This window comes from Trichechus manatus, unplaced genomic scaffold (assembly GCF_000243295.1).
Source record: "Trichechus manatus latirostris isolate Lorelei unplaced genomic scaffold, TriManLat1.0 scaffold00058, whole genome shotgun sequence".
Classification (NCBI taxonomy): domain Eukaryota; kingdom Metazoa; phylum Chordata; class Mammalia; order Sirenia; family Trichechidae; genus Trichechus; species Trichechus manatus.
Window position 1 is genome coordinate 7,318,695 of NW_004443994.1, and position 13,770 is coordinate 7,332,464.

General features: G+C 38.9%; 1 protein-coding gene across 6 annotated transcripts in view; it reads left to right on the plus strand.

Annotated features, from left to right (window-relative positions):
* The window catches only part of RPAP2 (RNA polymerase II associated protein 2), a 102,139-nt gene that overhangs the window by 82,044 nt on the left and 6,325 nt on the right, over positions 1-13,770 (plus strand). For 3 of the 6 annotated variants that reach the window (XM_023733433.1, XM_023733435.1, XM_023733436.1), the window contains 3 exons: positions 3,384-3,419; positions 9,702-9,851; positions 12,464-13,254. In XM_023733433.1, coding sequence (XP_023589201.1) covers positions 3,384-3,419; positions 9,702-9,843 — 178 coding nt within the window. In that variant the 3' untranslated portion in view covers positions 9,844-9,851; positions 12,464-13,254. Of the gene's footprint in view, positions 1-3,383; positions 3,420-9,701; positions 9,852-12,463; positions 13,255-13,770 lie in introns of those variants that run through there. The other 3 variants (XM_023733434.1, XM_004378788.3, XR_002824480.1) reach the window with 2 other exon arrangements.

Consider the following 13,770-nt stretch of genomic DNA (forward strand, 5'->3'; position numbering starts at 1 on the left):
TCCTACATAAAGCACACCATTAAATACCAACTGTGCTGGTCTTTTGGTTTTTTTTTTTTTTTTTTTTTGAGAAGAAGTTATTGGGCCTAGTTTATTATCATTTTCTTTGATAGACACTATTAGAAGTTACAGGCTGGAATAAAGATTGAGTCCCTGTCAGTGTGTAATGGTAGGGTTGTTCTTTAATCAAAAGATCAAACAGATAAGCGATTGTTGTTGTTGTTAGGTGCTGTGGAGTCCATTCCAACTCATAGCGACCCTGTGTACCACAGAACGAAATGCTGTCCAGTCCTGTAACATGCTTGCAATCGTTGTCATGCTTGAGCCCATTGTTGCAGCCACTGTGTCATTCCATCTTGTTGAGGGTCTTCTTCTTTTTCACTGACCCTGTACTTTGCCAAGCATAATGTCCTTCTCCAGGCACTGATCCCTTCTGACAACATGTCCAGAGTATGTAAGACATAGTCTCGCCATCCTTGCTTCTAAGGAGCGTTCTGGTTGTACTTCTTCCAAGACAGATTTGTTCGTTCTTATGGCAGTCCATGGTATATTCAGTATTCTTCGCCAACACCACAGTTCAAAGGCGTCAGTTCTTATTTGGTGATAAGTGATTAGCATATCATAATTTAATAGTGTACAGATAAAGGATTAAGGGGAAGGCAGGGGCCTGAGGAGTCAATTTAACAAAGGAAAAAAAAAGATGTTTGATAAGATTGAGATTGTACTTCAAAGATAATTTAGAGTGAAAGATTTTATTTCATGATTTCTTTCTGTCGGGTGAGAGAGATGTTGCAGGTTTTGAAGTAGTGAATTTGGACAATATTTATATTCTGGGCACTACATTTTAGGAAGAATGAGAAGCTAGAAAGGGGTCTAGAGAAGTATACCAATCTGAATAAGGGGTGGTCATATGGCATCTGTGAGGAAAGATTAAAAGGACTTGACATTAACTGAGAAGTGTTTTCAAGAATAAGAAGTAATAACTTTAAGAGCTTGCCAAAAAAAATGTTCATGAAGAAGAAGATAAAATTTTGCAAGAGACATACAGATTATACATGAGGAACATTGTCCTAAACATAAGGTTTATTAACCGTAACAGCATTCTACGCATGTTGTTGTTATTGTTAGTTGCCATTGACTCAACTCCAACTCACAGCAACCTTGGGTACAACCAAGTGAAATGTGGATTGCTCCTGCGTCATCCTCACGATTTTTTGGCGCAGATCTCCAGGCCTTTCTTCCTAGTCCATCTCAGTCTGGAAGCTCCACTGAAACCTGTCTACTGTGGCTGACCCTGCTGGTATTTGAAATACCAGTGACATAGCTTCCAGCATCACAGCAACACGCAAGCCACCACACTACAACAAACTGACAGACAGATAGTGGATGCTACACATACAGGTGTAGAATCTCCCTCCTTTGAGATCTTGGAAGTAAGTAGTTTGTTAGCAGTTTATTAACAATTTTGAAACAAGGGACAAAATCACTACATTAAGAAAGGCTCTTAATTATTTTAGTTCATTTAATTTTTAATAGAAGGATACTGAAAGGGAGTATGGATGTTAAAAACAGTTGAGTCCTCATTTTGCTGCCATATTCTGCTACTTTCATTAACCGAAAGGAATAAAAATACACCCCACTCAAGGACAATAATAACAGCCAGAATTACACAGGAATGTTGTTTTAGGTGCCGTTGAATTAGTTCTGACTCACAGCAACCTTGTATACAACAGAACAAAACATTAGGGGTCCTGCGCCTTCCTCACAACCGTTGCTATGTTGCTATGTTGTTGCAGCCACTGGGTCAATCCATCTCATTGAGGGTCTTCCTCTTTTTCGCTGACCTTGTACTTTACCAGGCACGGTGTCCTTCTCCAGGGACTGATCCCTCCTGATAACACGTTCAGAGTACATGAGACGAAGTCTCACCATCCTCACTCCTAAGGAGTATTCTGGCTGTACTTCTTCCAAGACAGATTTACTGGTTATTCTGGCAGTCTGTGGTATATTCAGTATTGTTCACCAATACTATAATTCAGAGGCATCAGTTCTTCTGTCTTCTTATTCATTGTACAGCTTTCGCATGCATATGAGGCAATTGAAAATATCATGGCTTGGGTCAGGTGTACCTTAGTCCTCAAGGTAACATCTTTGCTTTTTAACACTTTAAAGATGTCTTTTGGAGCACATTTGTCCAATGCAATGCATCGTTTGATTTCGTGACTCCTAATTCTGTGGGCATTGATTTATGGATCCAAGTTTTATTGGTTATTTTATAGGCCAGTCTATTATTTGGCTGAAAGGTGACCCGTGGGAGTGGCTTCAGACCAATAGTTGTATCTTAGATGGCTGCTCGCAAGCTTTTAAGACCCCAGATGCTACACACCAAACTAGGATATAGAACATTATGCGCTAAGTTATGCCAGTTGACCTAGTTGTCCCACAAGACTATGGTCCTGGGCCTTCAAACCCTAAGTAAATCAATCCCACAAGGTGTTTGGATATGTCTAGGAAGTATCCCTAACTCTGCCCCCTATGTGCTTTATTGTATATATGAATACATATGCAGCACATACAAACATGTATATACATATGCCCACAAATATACCTACATATGCACACACGTGTACTCCTATCCACCTTCCCACACCTATATAGGATACATATCTACCTGTGTAACTACTCACATAATTTTTACTTGTTATTACTGTTGTTGCAAAATTCTGTATGTTATAGCATTTACCATAGCTGTTTTTCAGTCTTGCATATCTCTCAGTGTTTTTATTTACCTTGGTCAAGTTGTACTGACTTCTCCCCTATTATGTTTTGTCTTTCCCATCACTAGAATTAGCACCTGTCTGCTATCTAGTAGGAGCCTTAGTGGCGCAGTTTGAATCCACGAGCTGCTCTGTGGAAGTCCTATGGGGCAGTTCTACTCTGTCTAATAGGGTCACTATGAGTCGGAATCGACTCAAGGGCAATGGGTGGTTTTTTTTTTTTTTGGTTTTTACTACGTAGTTAAAGTGATTCCCCCTACCTTCCCTTCCCATCCCTGCTAACCATCAAAGGGCATTGCTTTGTGTGTATACCTGTTCTTGACTTTCTGTAATGTAGTATCCTGCAGTATTTATCCTTTTGTGTTAGACTTATTTCACTCAGCATAATGTCCTCCAGATTCATTCATGTTGTGAGATATTTTGCAGATTCATCATTGTTCTTTATTGTTGCATAGTATTCCACTGTGTATATGTACCATAATTTGTTTATTCATTCATCTGTTGATGGGAACTTAGGTTGTTTCCATCTTTTTGCTATTGTAAATAATGCTTCAGTGAACATAGGTGCGCATATGTCTATTCATGTGACTGCTCTTATTTCTCTAGGATATATTCCAAGGAGTGGGATTGCTGGATCATAAGGTATTTCTATTTATAGCTCTTTGAAGAAGCACCATACTGTTTCCACAGTGGTTGTACCATTTTACAATCCCACCAGCAGTGTATAAGAGTTCCAATCCCCCCACAACCTTGTCAGCATTTGTTGTTTTCTATTTTTTTGATCAGTGCCATTTTTGCAGGGGTGATATGGTATCTTATTGCAGTTTCGATATGCATCTCTTTAATGGCTAATGATTACAAGCATCTCTTTATGTGTTTGTTAGCCACCTGAATGTCCTCTTTGGTGAAGTATCCGTTCATGTCCTTTGCCTATATTTTGATTGGATTGTTTGTCTCTTTGTTGTTGAGTTGTTGAAGTTTTCTGTATATTTTAGAGATTAGACCCTTGTCAGGTATGTTGTTACCAAAAGTTTTTTCCCAATTTGTAGGTTTTCTTTTTACTCTTTTGGTAAGGTCTTTTGATGAGCATAAGTATTTAATTTTTAGGAGGTCCCAGTTATGTAGTTTATCTTTTCTTGTTTGTGTATTTTTAGTTGTGTTTTATAGTGTATTTATGCCAAAAATTAGGACTTCTAGCTTGTCCCTATGTTATTTTTCGGGAACTTTATAGTTTTAGCTTTAACATTTAGGTCTTTGATCCAGTTTGAGTTAGTTTTTGTGTATGATGTGAGGTATGGATCCTGTTTCATTTTTCTAAAAATGGATATCCAGTTTTGCCAACACCATTTGTTAAAGAGACTGTCCCTTCTCCATTGAGTAAATATTTCATTTTTACTGGCCCTACCGTCACAGCTAAGAAGCCCTGGTGGTGCAGTGGTTAAGCGCTTGGCTGCTAACCAAAAGGTCGGTGGTTCTAACCCACTAGCCACTTTGTGGGAGAAAGATGTGGCAATCTGCTTCTGTAAAGATTACAGCCTTGGAAACCCTATGGGGCAGTTCTACTCTGTCGTATATGGACGCTATGAGTTGGAATCAACTCAATAGCAGTGGGTTACAGTCACAACTAAGGTGTCTACATGGTTTGTAGTCAACTGCCAACCTAATGGTTGGCGTTTCAAACCCAGTTAGTAGCTCCACAGAAGAAAGACCTGACGAACTGCTTCCATAAAGATTACAGCCAAGAAAACCCTATGGAGTGGTTCTATTCTGTAACACATGGAGTCACCATGAGTCAGGGGCCAACTCGACAGCTGCTAATAACAACCATCACAACTACTCGACTCTGCTGTTGTAGCGCAAAAGCAGACTTGGACAATACATAAACAAATGGTCATGGCTGTGTTGCAGTAAAACTGATTTCAAAAACAGGTGGTGAGCTAGATTTGGTCCACAGGCCATAGTTTGTCAACCTCTGTTCTAGTACAATGAGCAGTGTATTAATACGGGGGAACAGCAATTTCTGTTCAGAAGAGTTCTGTAATCATTCACCCAATTACTAAGAGAACAAGACTGGAGAATACAGAGATGGATGGAGTGATGTGATCAGATCTGTGAAAGAGGATTGTGATGGCAAGGTGGAGAATGGATTAGATTGGAAGACCTTGTGGGAGATTGTAGTGCTAGTTCAGACAAGAGGTAATTCATCTGAATTAGGAAAGAGGATGGAGTGGGTGAAAGTGATTCAAGAGGCACCTCAGAGGAGAATTAGCAGGACTTGGCAACTGATTGGACATAGAACATTTAAGGGCTAAGAGTCAAAGATGACTGAAGTTTGTAATACCAGAAAGTTTTAATGGAAATGTGGTCAGAAATTCAGGTTTGAACATAATGCATTTGAGGTACCTTTTAGATATCCAAAGGGAGAAAAATCTCAGGAGAGAAGTTAGAGGTTTGATAGTCAAAGCCATAAGATTGGATATAGTGCAAAAAAGAAAAGGGTCAATATAAAACCTTTTCATTAGTGGGCTGGTGAAAAAAGAAAAGCCAACAAGAGAGACTGTAAAGAATCGGGAAGGAGAACTGTGACTCAAGAGTCACAAAACCCAAAGGAGGAGAGTTCTAGGAAGGGAAAAGTACTCAGGGGCATTACATACTGCAGAGTCAACTGGGAAGAGAATTCAGAAGAGGCTTTCAGATGTGGCCGTTAGGAGGCCATTGTTGACCACGAAAAGAACAATTTCAGTTATAAGTCTTTGTTCATTCATCAGTGGATCTAGTTCTAACAACCGGTAGGGACTGTGTTGCTCTGGGCTTCACAATTTACAAGCCCTTTCCCATAGTCACTGCTGACAAAGGCAGACTGTGCATAGAACCCTGTCTCCAAGCTCAGTGCACTGCCATCCTCACCAGATAGATGTTCAAACTCCAGTCAGCCCAATGACACCTGTAGATGGGCTAACCAACTGGGCAACATGTACTCTAAGAAGAAACCCAGCAGTTTGTTAGTAGCTTCTTGGACAAAAGCTACAACCAACTCTTATCTTTGACCAAAATCATAGTAGACTGATAAAAGGTTATGATCTTGCCTCCGATTTATCTGTTCCACCTAGTAAGCAGGCACAGAAGCCTCTTGCTACAAAAGTGAAATGTGGAAATTCAGAAAATGCCCATTAAGTAAATCAGTCAGGCTGACAGAGTGAGCAGGTTGTCAATTGCTATTAAGTAATAAAACATGTTAAAGTAGATAAGACAAGAAATCTGGAAAACATAAAAGATTATACATAAACCCGTTGCTGTCAAATCGATTCCAACTCATATTGAGCTTATAGGGCAGAGTAGAACTGCCCCATAGGGTTTCCCGGGAGCGGCTGGTGGATTCCAACTGCCAACCTTTTGGTTAGCAGCCAAGCTCTTAACCACTACGCCACAAGGGCTCTCAATTTTAGATGTAAATTACTTTGGAGATAGAAGCAAACCGTAATTCTCTTGAATGAATCATTCATAAAATTATACTAGAACTCAGGTGTTCAGCATTTTTATTGACATAATACCATCAGTCATTATGACTTACAACTTTTCGTTTTTGCGTTCATGACCCTGGTTTCTAGAGACGGTAATTTTAAAGAGAAAACACAGTTTTACATGACTTTCCACAAGTGCTCCATTGGTTTATTAACTTACAGAGGTACATAGAAACTATTATTTATTGTTTTATACCTCACCTTGTTCCAAAGAGGGTTTAAGACCACTTAAAACTCTTAGAAAGTTGGAATCGACTGGATGGCAACAGGTTACAGGTTATAGTCATTTCCATTCTGTGTTAGGGACCGGGGAGTGGAAAAAGAAGTCTTTTCAGTTAAAGAAGAAATATGGGAGAATAAAATAGGTTAAATGCGATCTTGCTGGCTGATTTTCCAGCAGTATAATTATGCAACAACACTTAGGGCTCAAGTGTTAAGAGTAGTCAGGAAATTCTGGCTCCAGATGCCTGAGGATTGCTATCTGTCTGCTTCATCACTTGCTGCAGAAATCTCCAGGCCCCAAGCTGATACTCCTGTCTCCTAACAGACACCAGACCTTGTGTGATTTTTCTATCAGCACTTCCTGCCGCCTGCCAGCTACTTGTCATTTTTACATTTGTAGTCTTCTCGTTCTCTAAAACAAATTTAAAGCAGTCTATTCCTTCTAAGTGTTCATTGAAGGCTCAGTACACATCATTTAGGCAAGTAAAGATTATAGAGTGCTCTACAGCCAACAAAGAATGAAAACTAGCAGAACTGTTAAGCACTTGGGCTTCTTGAGATAAATTACCTAGATTCAAAGCCCAGCCTGCCACTTACTATCTTTGTGACCTTGGAAAAGATGCTTCAATTTTCTGTGCCTCTATTTCCTCATCTGTAAATGAGAGGTGATGCCATATCCCTCAGAGTCATTGTGAAGATTAAAGGATAGAATTAAAGCAGAGAATGAGTATACAGGTAAGTGATCATAGGTAGCACCTGGTGTTAGTTGATACTACAGTCATTATCATAACTGATAAAAAAGACCTATCCAACTGCAATATCCCATTTGAATTTTGCAGTAATGACCTTTTCAGGTACTTAAGTAGTATTATCTCCATTTTATAGATAGACCCTAAAGCTTTGAAGTTCGACTTGCCCAACACAACATAAGCAGTCTAGGCAGAGCTAGGGTTAGAACAGTTACATACAGGCAACACAAATGCATAGTTCCCCCAGGGCTTACAGTTGGAGTGAAAAGATTTCATCTCAGGAGCCAATTCCAAACAGTTGAAGTGACTGCTCTGAAACATGTTGAGAAGGATTTTGAAAGCAAGTCCAAGCTCATTAAAAATGCCTGATTGATTAGCAGTATTTGCCATGAGCTCATACTGCCTTCCCCGCCCCCCGCTTCCTTGCTAAAGTTTCCTTTTTTTCCTCATTACTAAGGATTCTCTTGAACCCTACTTCTTTTGACAAAAATTTTAGGTAAATTTGAGCACATCTTATAATGAAGCTATTAATTTATAGAATCCGTATAGCCTTATAAGTGTACTAGAGAAGCATTACTATTCCTAAAGTGTTTTCTAACCAGGATAGTAGAAAGAGGGGTTCTCTTACAAGCTATTTCTCCCCGACTCTTCACATTTTCTGGTCTCACATACATATGGGCACACAGATTGAGAAATGTGGTGGTCACAATTTACTTCTAATTTGGAGATTACTTCAAGAAGTAATTGAGAACAACCTTACTTTCACTTATTAGCCAAATACTAGTCTCTTGTACTTTGGAAGTCAGAGAAATTGTTTTGGATGGGTCATATAAGTACTATTTAAATATACAAAAGCTAGGTCTCTCTGGAATCAACATACCTGACCTGCCTACTGTGGGCTTCTTGGTTTTATTTTAGCCAATTCTTGATTTTATTTTAGCCAATGTTATCCCATTTCCAGTATCTTTGTTCCCATTTCCAGTATCTTTGCTCTTATCGTGGGGAAGCAGCAACTTCATATTCAAAATGTTGACATCACCTAAGTGGGAAAAGCGAGAGTTGACTTCTGAATTCCATCTTCTCTGTAGAAAGATACTACAGGAAAGGCTGGCCACACCTGCCTAGGTTCACTTAAGTGCTAAGCTTGGGATTGGCATTGAAAGGGTTGAGTAGTCCTGTCTCCCAGTGTGAACTACCTTCGGGAATACCTGTAGGCAAACCTCATGAAGTGTGAGAACTTGGTACTCCATCCACCTAGCTGTGAAGAAATTTGAGAGAGGTAGAACTCCGTCGATTTCACAGGACTACTGGAGTCACCTAGTCTCCAGTCCTTGCTAAGATACCTTCAGAGATAAAGAGAATTTACCAACTCCCCTGGAAGTCCTGGCCATCTTTGGACAATTCTGACAACTTTTTCCTTTTACATCTGCTTTCTCTATGAGATGGATAAGGAAGGAGGAAATCTGTCCCTCAGAAAATAACATTTCCCGTTCCACACTCATTACTGCAGAACTGCTCTGCTCTGATTTCTTGTGTTTCATTAAGTTATTTTATTCATATTTTATGTGCCCAGTGGCAGTGACTAAGGTTAAATAAGCATCTGAAAGAGCATTGTGGTAATTGTACGACTGTTTGGCCAAAGAGGAATTTTTTCCCAAAAAGGTCTTCAGGAATGTAACTTGCAATGGCTCTCTCTAGAGCAAAAAAAATTCATGAAAAGTAATAGTCTTTAATCTTTGTGATCAGATTAGATACTGCTCAGTTTTTAAATATCATGCTTACTGATCACATCTCAATAAAAATTACTTTTAAGATGTCATTAAATGTGATCAATTTTGGAAGGTATTTACTGGAAATGCCTAGAAGAAAAAGTATTGTCCTTATGAAGTTGGTGTTAATTGCCTAGTAAGATGTAATTCATTTATTTAGTGTTTTTAAAATAAAAATGTTAAAATTTTATCTGAAAGATAGTGTTGTTTAATTATTTATTGCCTTTTTTCAGGTGGTATAACCCAAGCATCGTGTATGTTGTTGTGTGCCGTCAAGTTGATTTCAACTCATAGCTACCAATCTCAGCTCTAAGCTCCTGTCCACAGTTCCCCTTCCCCAAGTGGAAAGAATTTGTTACTTTTCTTTCTTGGGCAGAATTTTAGTGGTTTTTGCCAGCATGATGAAGAACCTGTTGTAGATTCACGCTTTTAGACTTCTTTGCATATTTACCAATACATCTGATCTTTCTATTTTTTCCTGAGATTTTTCTTCTTCCTTTGTTAGTAAGGCCTTCTTTCTCTGGGAGTTTTATTAAATCAGAGAGACCTGGTAATCACAAAATCCCCTCTGGCAAGTTGAAGACAGCATTCCCTTAGCCTTTCCCATTTTGTGGGTATTCATTCATTCCTTCCCATTTCATTTAGTATTTCTGTTTGTTTCAGACTGACCCCTATTCTTGGTATTCAGAAGCATTCTCAGGAAAATGTGGTGTTTACACAGTTTATAGCCACCCTGCTTGAAGAATTACATTTAAAGAATGAAGACCTTGAAAGTTTAACCATCATATTTAGAACCGGCTGTTAACAAGAGCGGTGAGTAGGATTGTGTTTTACTTTGGTTTGGTTTTCCATCTGTTGCCTGGGTGGATTCTTTTTTATGTTGGAAATTTTAGAAATCAAGTACAGATTTTGAGATGTCCTCATCTTGGTCAAAGAAAAACATGCTATCCCTCAGTTCTCAGCCACCTCGGTCACTTCCTGCCCACTCTTATTACTTCCTGCCCCATCCTTGTTGCTGTTCCTCCTCTGTAGGCTTCAGCAGTTATTTTTGTTTCTTGCTATCCAGGAAACTTCCCCACTGTTAGCTTCCTACTCATGCCAAGGCCATCCCACATGTCCCATCTCGTAAGTGTCCTCCCAGAAAGTTACAATTTACTTTAGCCCAAGAACTACGGTGGTCCATTGAGAACATCCTCATTCTATTGCCCCCTTCAAAGAAGTCACCTCCTTCCTGCCTAATACCTTAATCATCTCATATGCAGATAAACATGTGAATTTACAAGTCTAGCTTTGTTGAATCCTAGTCCTGCTGCCAGATACTAACCCTCTCCTACTGTCCCAAGTCTTTGCCCCTTTCAGAACTGTCTTTCAGAATGTTCTCTCCCTCTTTCTGCCTTAAGCATAACTCTCCCATCTCTTCTTCCCTTTAATTCTCACTTCATACACTCCCAAGTGTTCAGATAGGCAGATACCAGATTTAATGTTATGACTGAAGGAAGTCAGGCTTACAGATGACAGTCTCTTAGGGAGCATTTTCAGTTTATAAAAACTTGAAATTATTTTTTAAAATATAAAATCAGTACAAGCTTCTTGTAAAAGTAAATGAAATAATGCAGAATTACATATATAATAAAAAAGGAAAATTTCCCCTTCACCTCACTTGGTGTATATCATTGTATATTGATCTTTATCATTTGGATTTTTGTAAAAAATCTTCAAGCAAATCTCTTAAGTATATGGGAAGGATATTTGAGAGAGTGAGGTATTTGGGCAGGTAAGAAAGAATGGCACTACTTTATTGAACTGCTAGAAAGCAGAATATAAATAATCAGCACTGTAACTGCTGCCCAATTTATACCCAGTGTCAGTTTCAAGTGATCTTGTTCCCATCAAGACCTCATAAAACAAAGGGAGGGAGCTTTGGGGAGGAAACTCAGGGCATTCAAAGGCCCTTCTGAGAATTTTATGATGAGGCTGGAGTTGTTTGTTTTATTGAGCTTCAGGTACAGAGGATTTAGTTAATCATAGGCCTCAGTTCACGGTACCCTATCTCCAGTGGTTGAAAGACTTCTTTTCCAAACAGATTGAGAATGAAGAGTGCCTAAGCAGAGGTCTTGCCAAACCTACTTTAATGAATAGATAACCAATTAAGATTCATTTTAATTAGCATATTTAAAACTTGCATGTAAATGCAAGATGGTATTAAAGTGGTTTTAAGGACTTTCAACAGTAGATGTTTTAAGTGGACTTAACAGTTCCCCCTTATCAGTGTTTATTTACATTGTTGATTTGCATAAATAACCAAAGTAAACCTTTTACCCAGTCTTTGTCATTATTATAAGGGCTTCTAGATGAATAAGACCTTATATGATTTTCCATATGAGAAACAGAGATGGTTGTGAGTAGGTGGTTGGATTTTATGTTTGCATGACTTTTGTAAACCATAGTAAGTTCATTTGATTCTAAAGATTTTAATATTTAGTAGACTTTTAAAAATTGAATTATTACTATCTAGTATATGCTTTCAGTTGCAAATAGCAGAAAAAAAATCCAACTCAACTGGATTTTCTTATGATGGTATAGTAGTTATCTTTTGATGCTTAACAAATTACCCCAAAACTTAGTGGCTTAAAACAACAAACATTTATTATATCATAGTTTTTGTGAGTCTTGAACCCTGGGCACAGTTTTAACTGGGGGCCTCTGACTCAGGGTCTCTCAGGAGGTTGCAATTAAGCGATGAGCCTGGGCTGTAATCTCATCCAAAGGCCCAAGTGAAGGAACATCCCCTTCAAACTCATTCACCCACATGGTTGTTGGCAGAATTTAGTTCTTCACTGGCTTTGTCTGGAGACCTCTTTCCAATTACTTGCCACACGGGCCTCTCTGTTGTACACTTCACAACATGGCACGTGGCTTCCCTCAGGGCAAGTAAGTGAGAGAGGGTGCCCAAAATGGAAGTCACAGTCTTTTTGTAATGTAATCTTGGAAATGACATCCCATCACTTTTGCAAGGAGGCAAGAATCATTGGGGATCAACTTAGAGGCTGTCTGTCACAGGTGGCAAACTTGCTACAATAGTTCGCAGCTTTGTATTTAGTATACCACACTGTCTTGGCAAGAGTCTTGAACTCACACTGATTAGGGACACCCTTGAGCCTATCCACATGGCCACAGGAATGCTGTGAGCTAACCCAATCATTTTGGCAAGGATGGGGGAAAGAGAATAGAATTTCCCTATGATACAGACCATTCAAGGCCTATCATTCAAGCTGGACTTGGAGCTGGTTCTGTTCCTCCTAAACCACTATCACAATATAATGGGAGAGAAATGGAATGGATTTGGTAAGACAAACCCAGTGGCCACTATAGCTGGCAAAATATTTTAAATGTTTTTACTCAAACTATCCTTTCTTGCTTCACAGATAGAATCCATGAAGAGAGAACAGAGGATGAACTTCTGTTGTTTGCCATTTCTGGAATCTTGGCTCTGATGATGGTCTATGGTGACTGATAACTAGCTTTTTTCCAAGAAAGACCTTTGCCTCCTTAGGTTTCAGCCTCCTATCCCCCAGTCCCTAACTGCAGAGAATGACTTCTCAGATAGAGGAAAATTATTATTCCAACAAGGATAACCAAGTCCTTCCATCCCTAGCTACAAGAGATAGTATTTTTATTTATTTGAAAATGAAAGTTGAAATCTTAAATTGAAACTTGAATGAATATTCAAGAAAATATAAAGCCCTTTTATTTTTCTGGGTGATTCCCACCATCATGTCAGTTGATCAAAAAATTGAGAAGATTCCCATTTTGGCCCCACAGTCTAAACTCTAGATTCTAAATAGCAAACAGTTAGGTCAATAAATGCAATCTAAGATGAAGCGCTTTGGAAGTCTAGTCATTATTCTTTTAAAGAAACTGACTGTGCTGTAAAATGGTCCAGAGCCAAGTGGTTAACCTCACAAGGCCAAAGCAGGAGTATCCTAGACCTTTCTGAACTCAAGGAAATTAAACAAAAATAATAATAATAATAATAATAATAAACAGAACACCCAGAATGGAAATATTGAGAATGTTCATGCATTGTGAAGAATGTATAACCAATGTCACTGAACAATTCATGTAGAAGTTATTGAACGGGAACCGAAACTGCTGTGTAAACCTTCACTGAAAATACAATAAAATATTATTTTAAAATAATAATAACAACAACAAACCCTGAAATCTGTAGTTTGCTTTCAAGAAAGACGATTGTTAGAATTTAGACTGCTTTTTCAAAATGTATATCAAGCATGCAAGTTAGCTGGCCTCCAGAGATGTGGAGGCAGACATCACATAATTTGGGGAGCTTTACTGGAGTACCAAAAAACAAGATTCAATCAGATACACCCTTGTGGACACTAAAAGAAATGACAGTTGCTAACTGCCAACCATGGAAAAAGGGCCAGGAAGCATTCTGGTGGAGTGGAGAGCTCAGTGGGCAGGGAGATAGGGATATGGTTTCTCTTCTTGGCTCTATCACTATTTGCCTGTGTGGCCAAGTCACCTAAATTCTCTGGACTTCAGTTCTGTGCTCTGTAAAATAAGGAGTTCAGCCAGACAATCTCTATGGGAAAGGACTGTAAAAACTAAAACTCCACACAGACAAAGCTGCTGCTATCTTCTTGTTGGTCTGGGGCCCCAATACCATGATTCTGACTGAATGAAGTTCTCATGACAAAAAAAAAAAAAA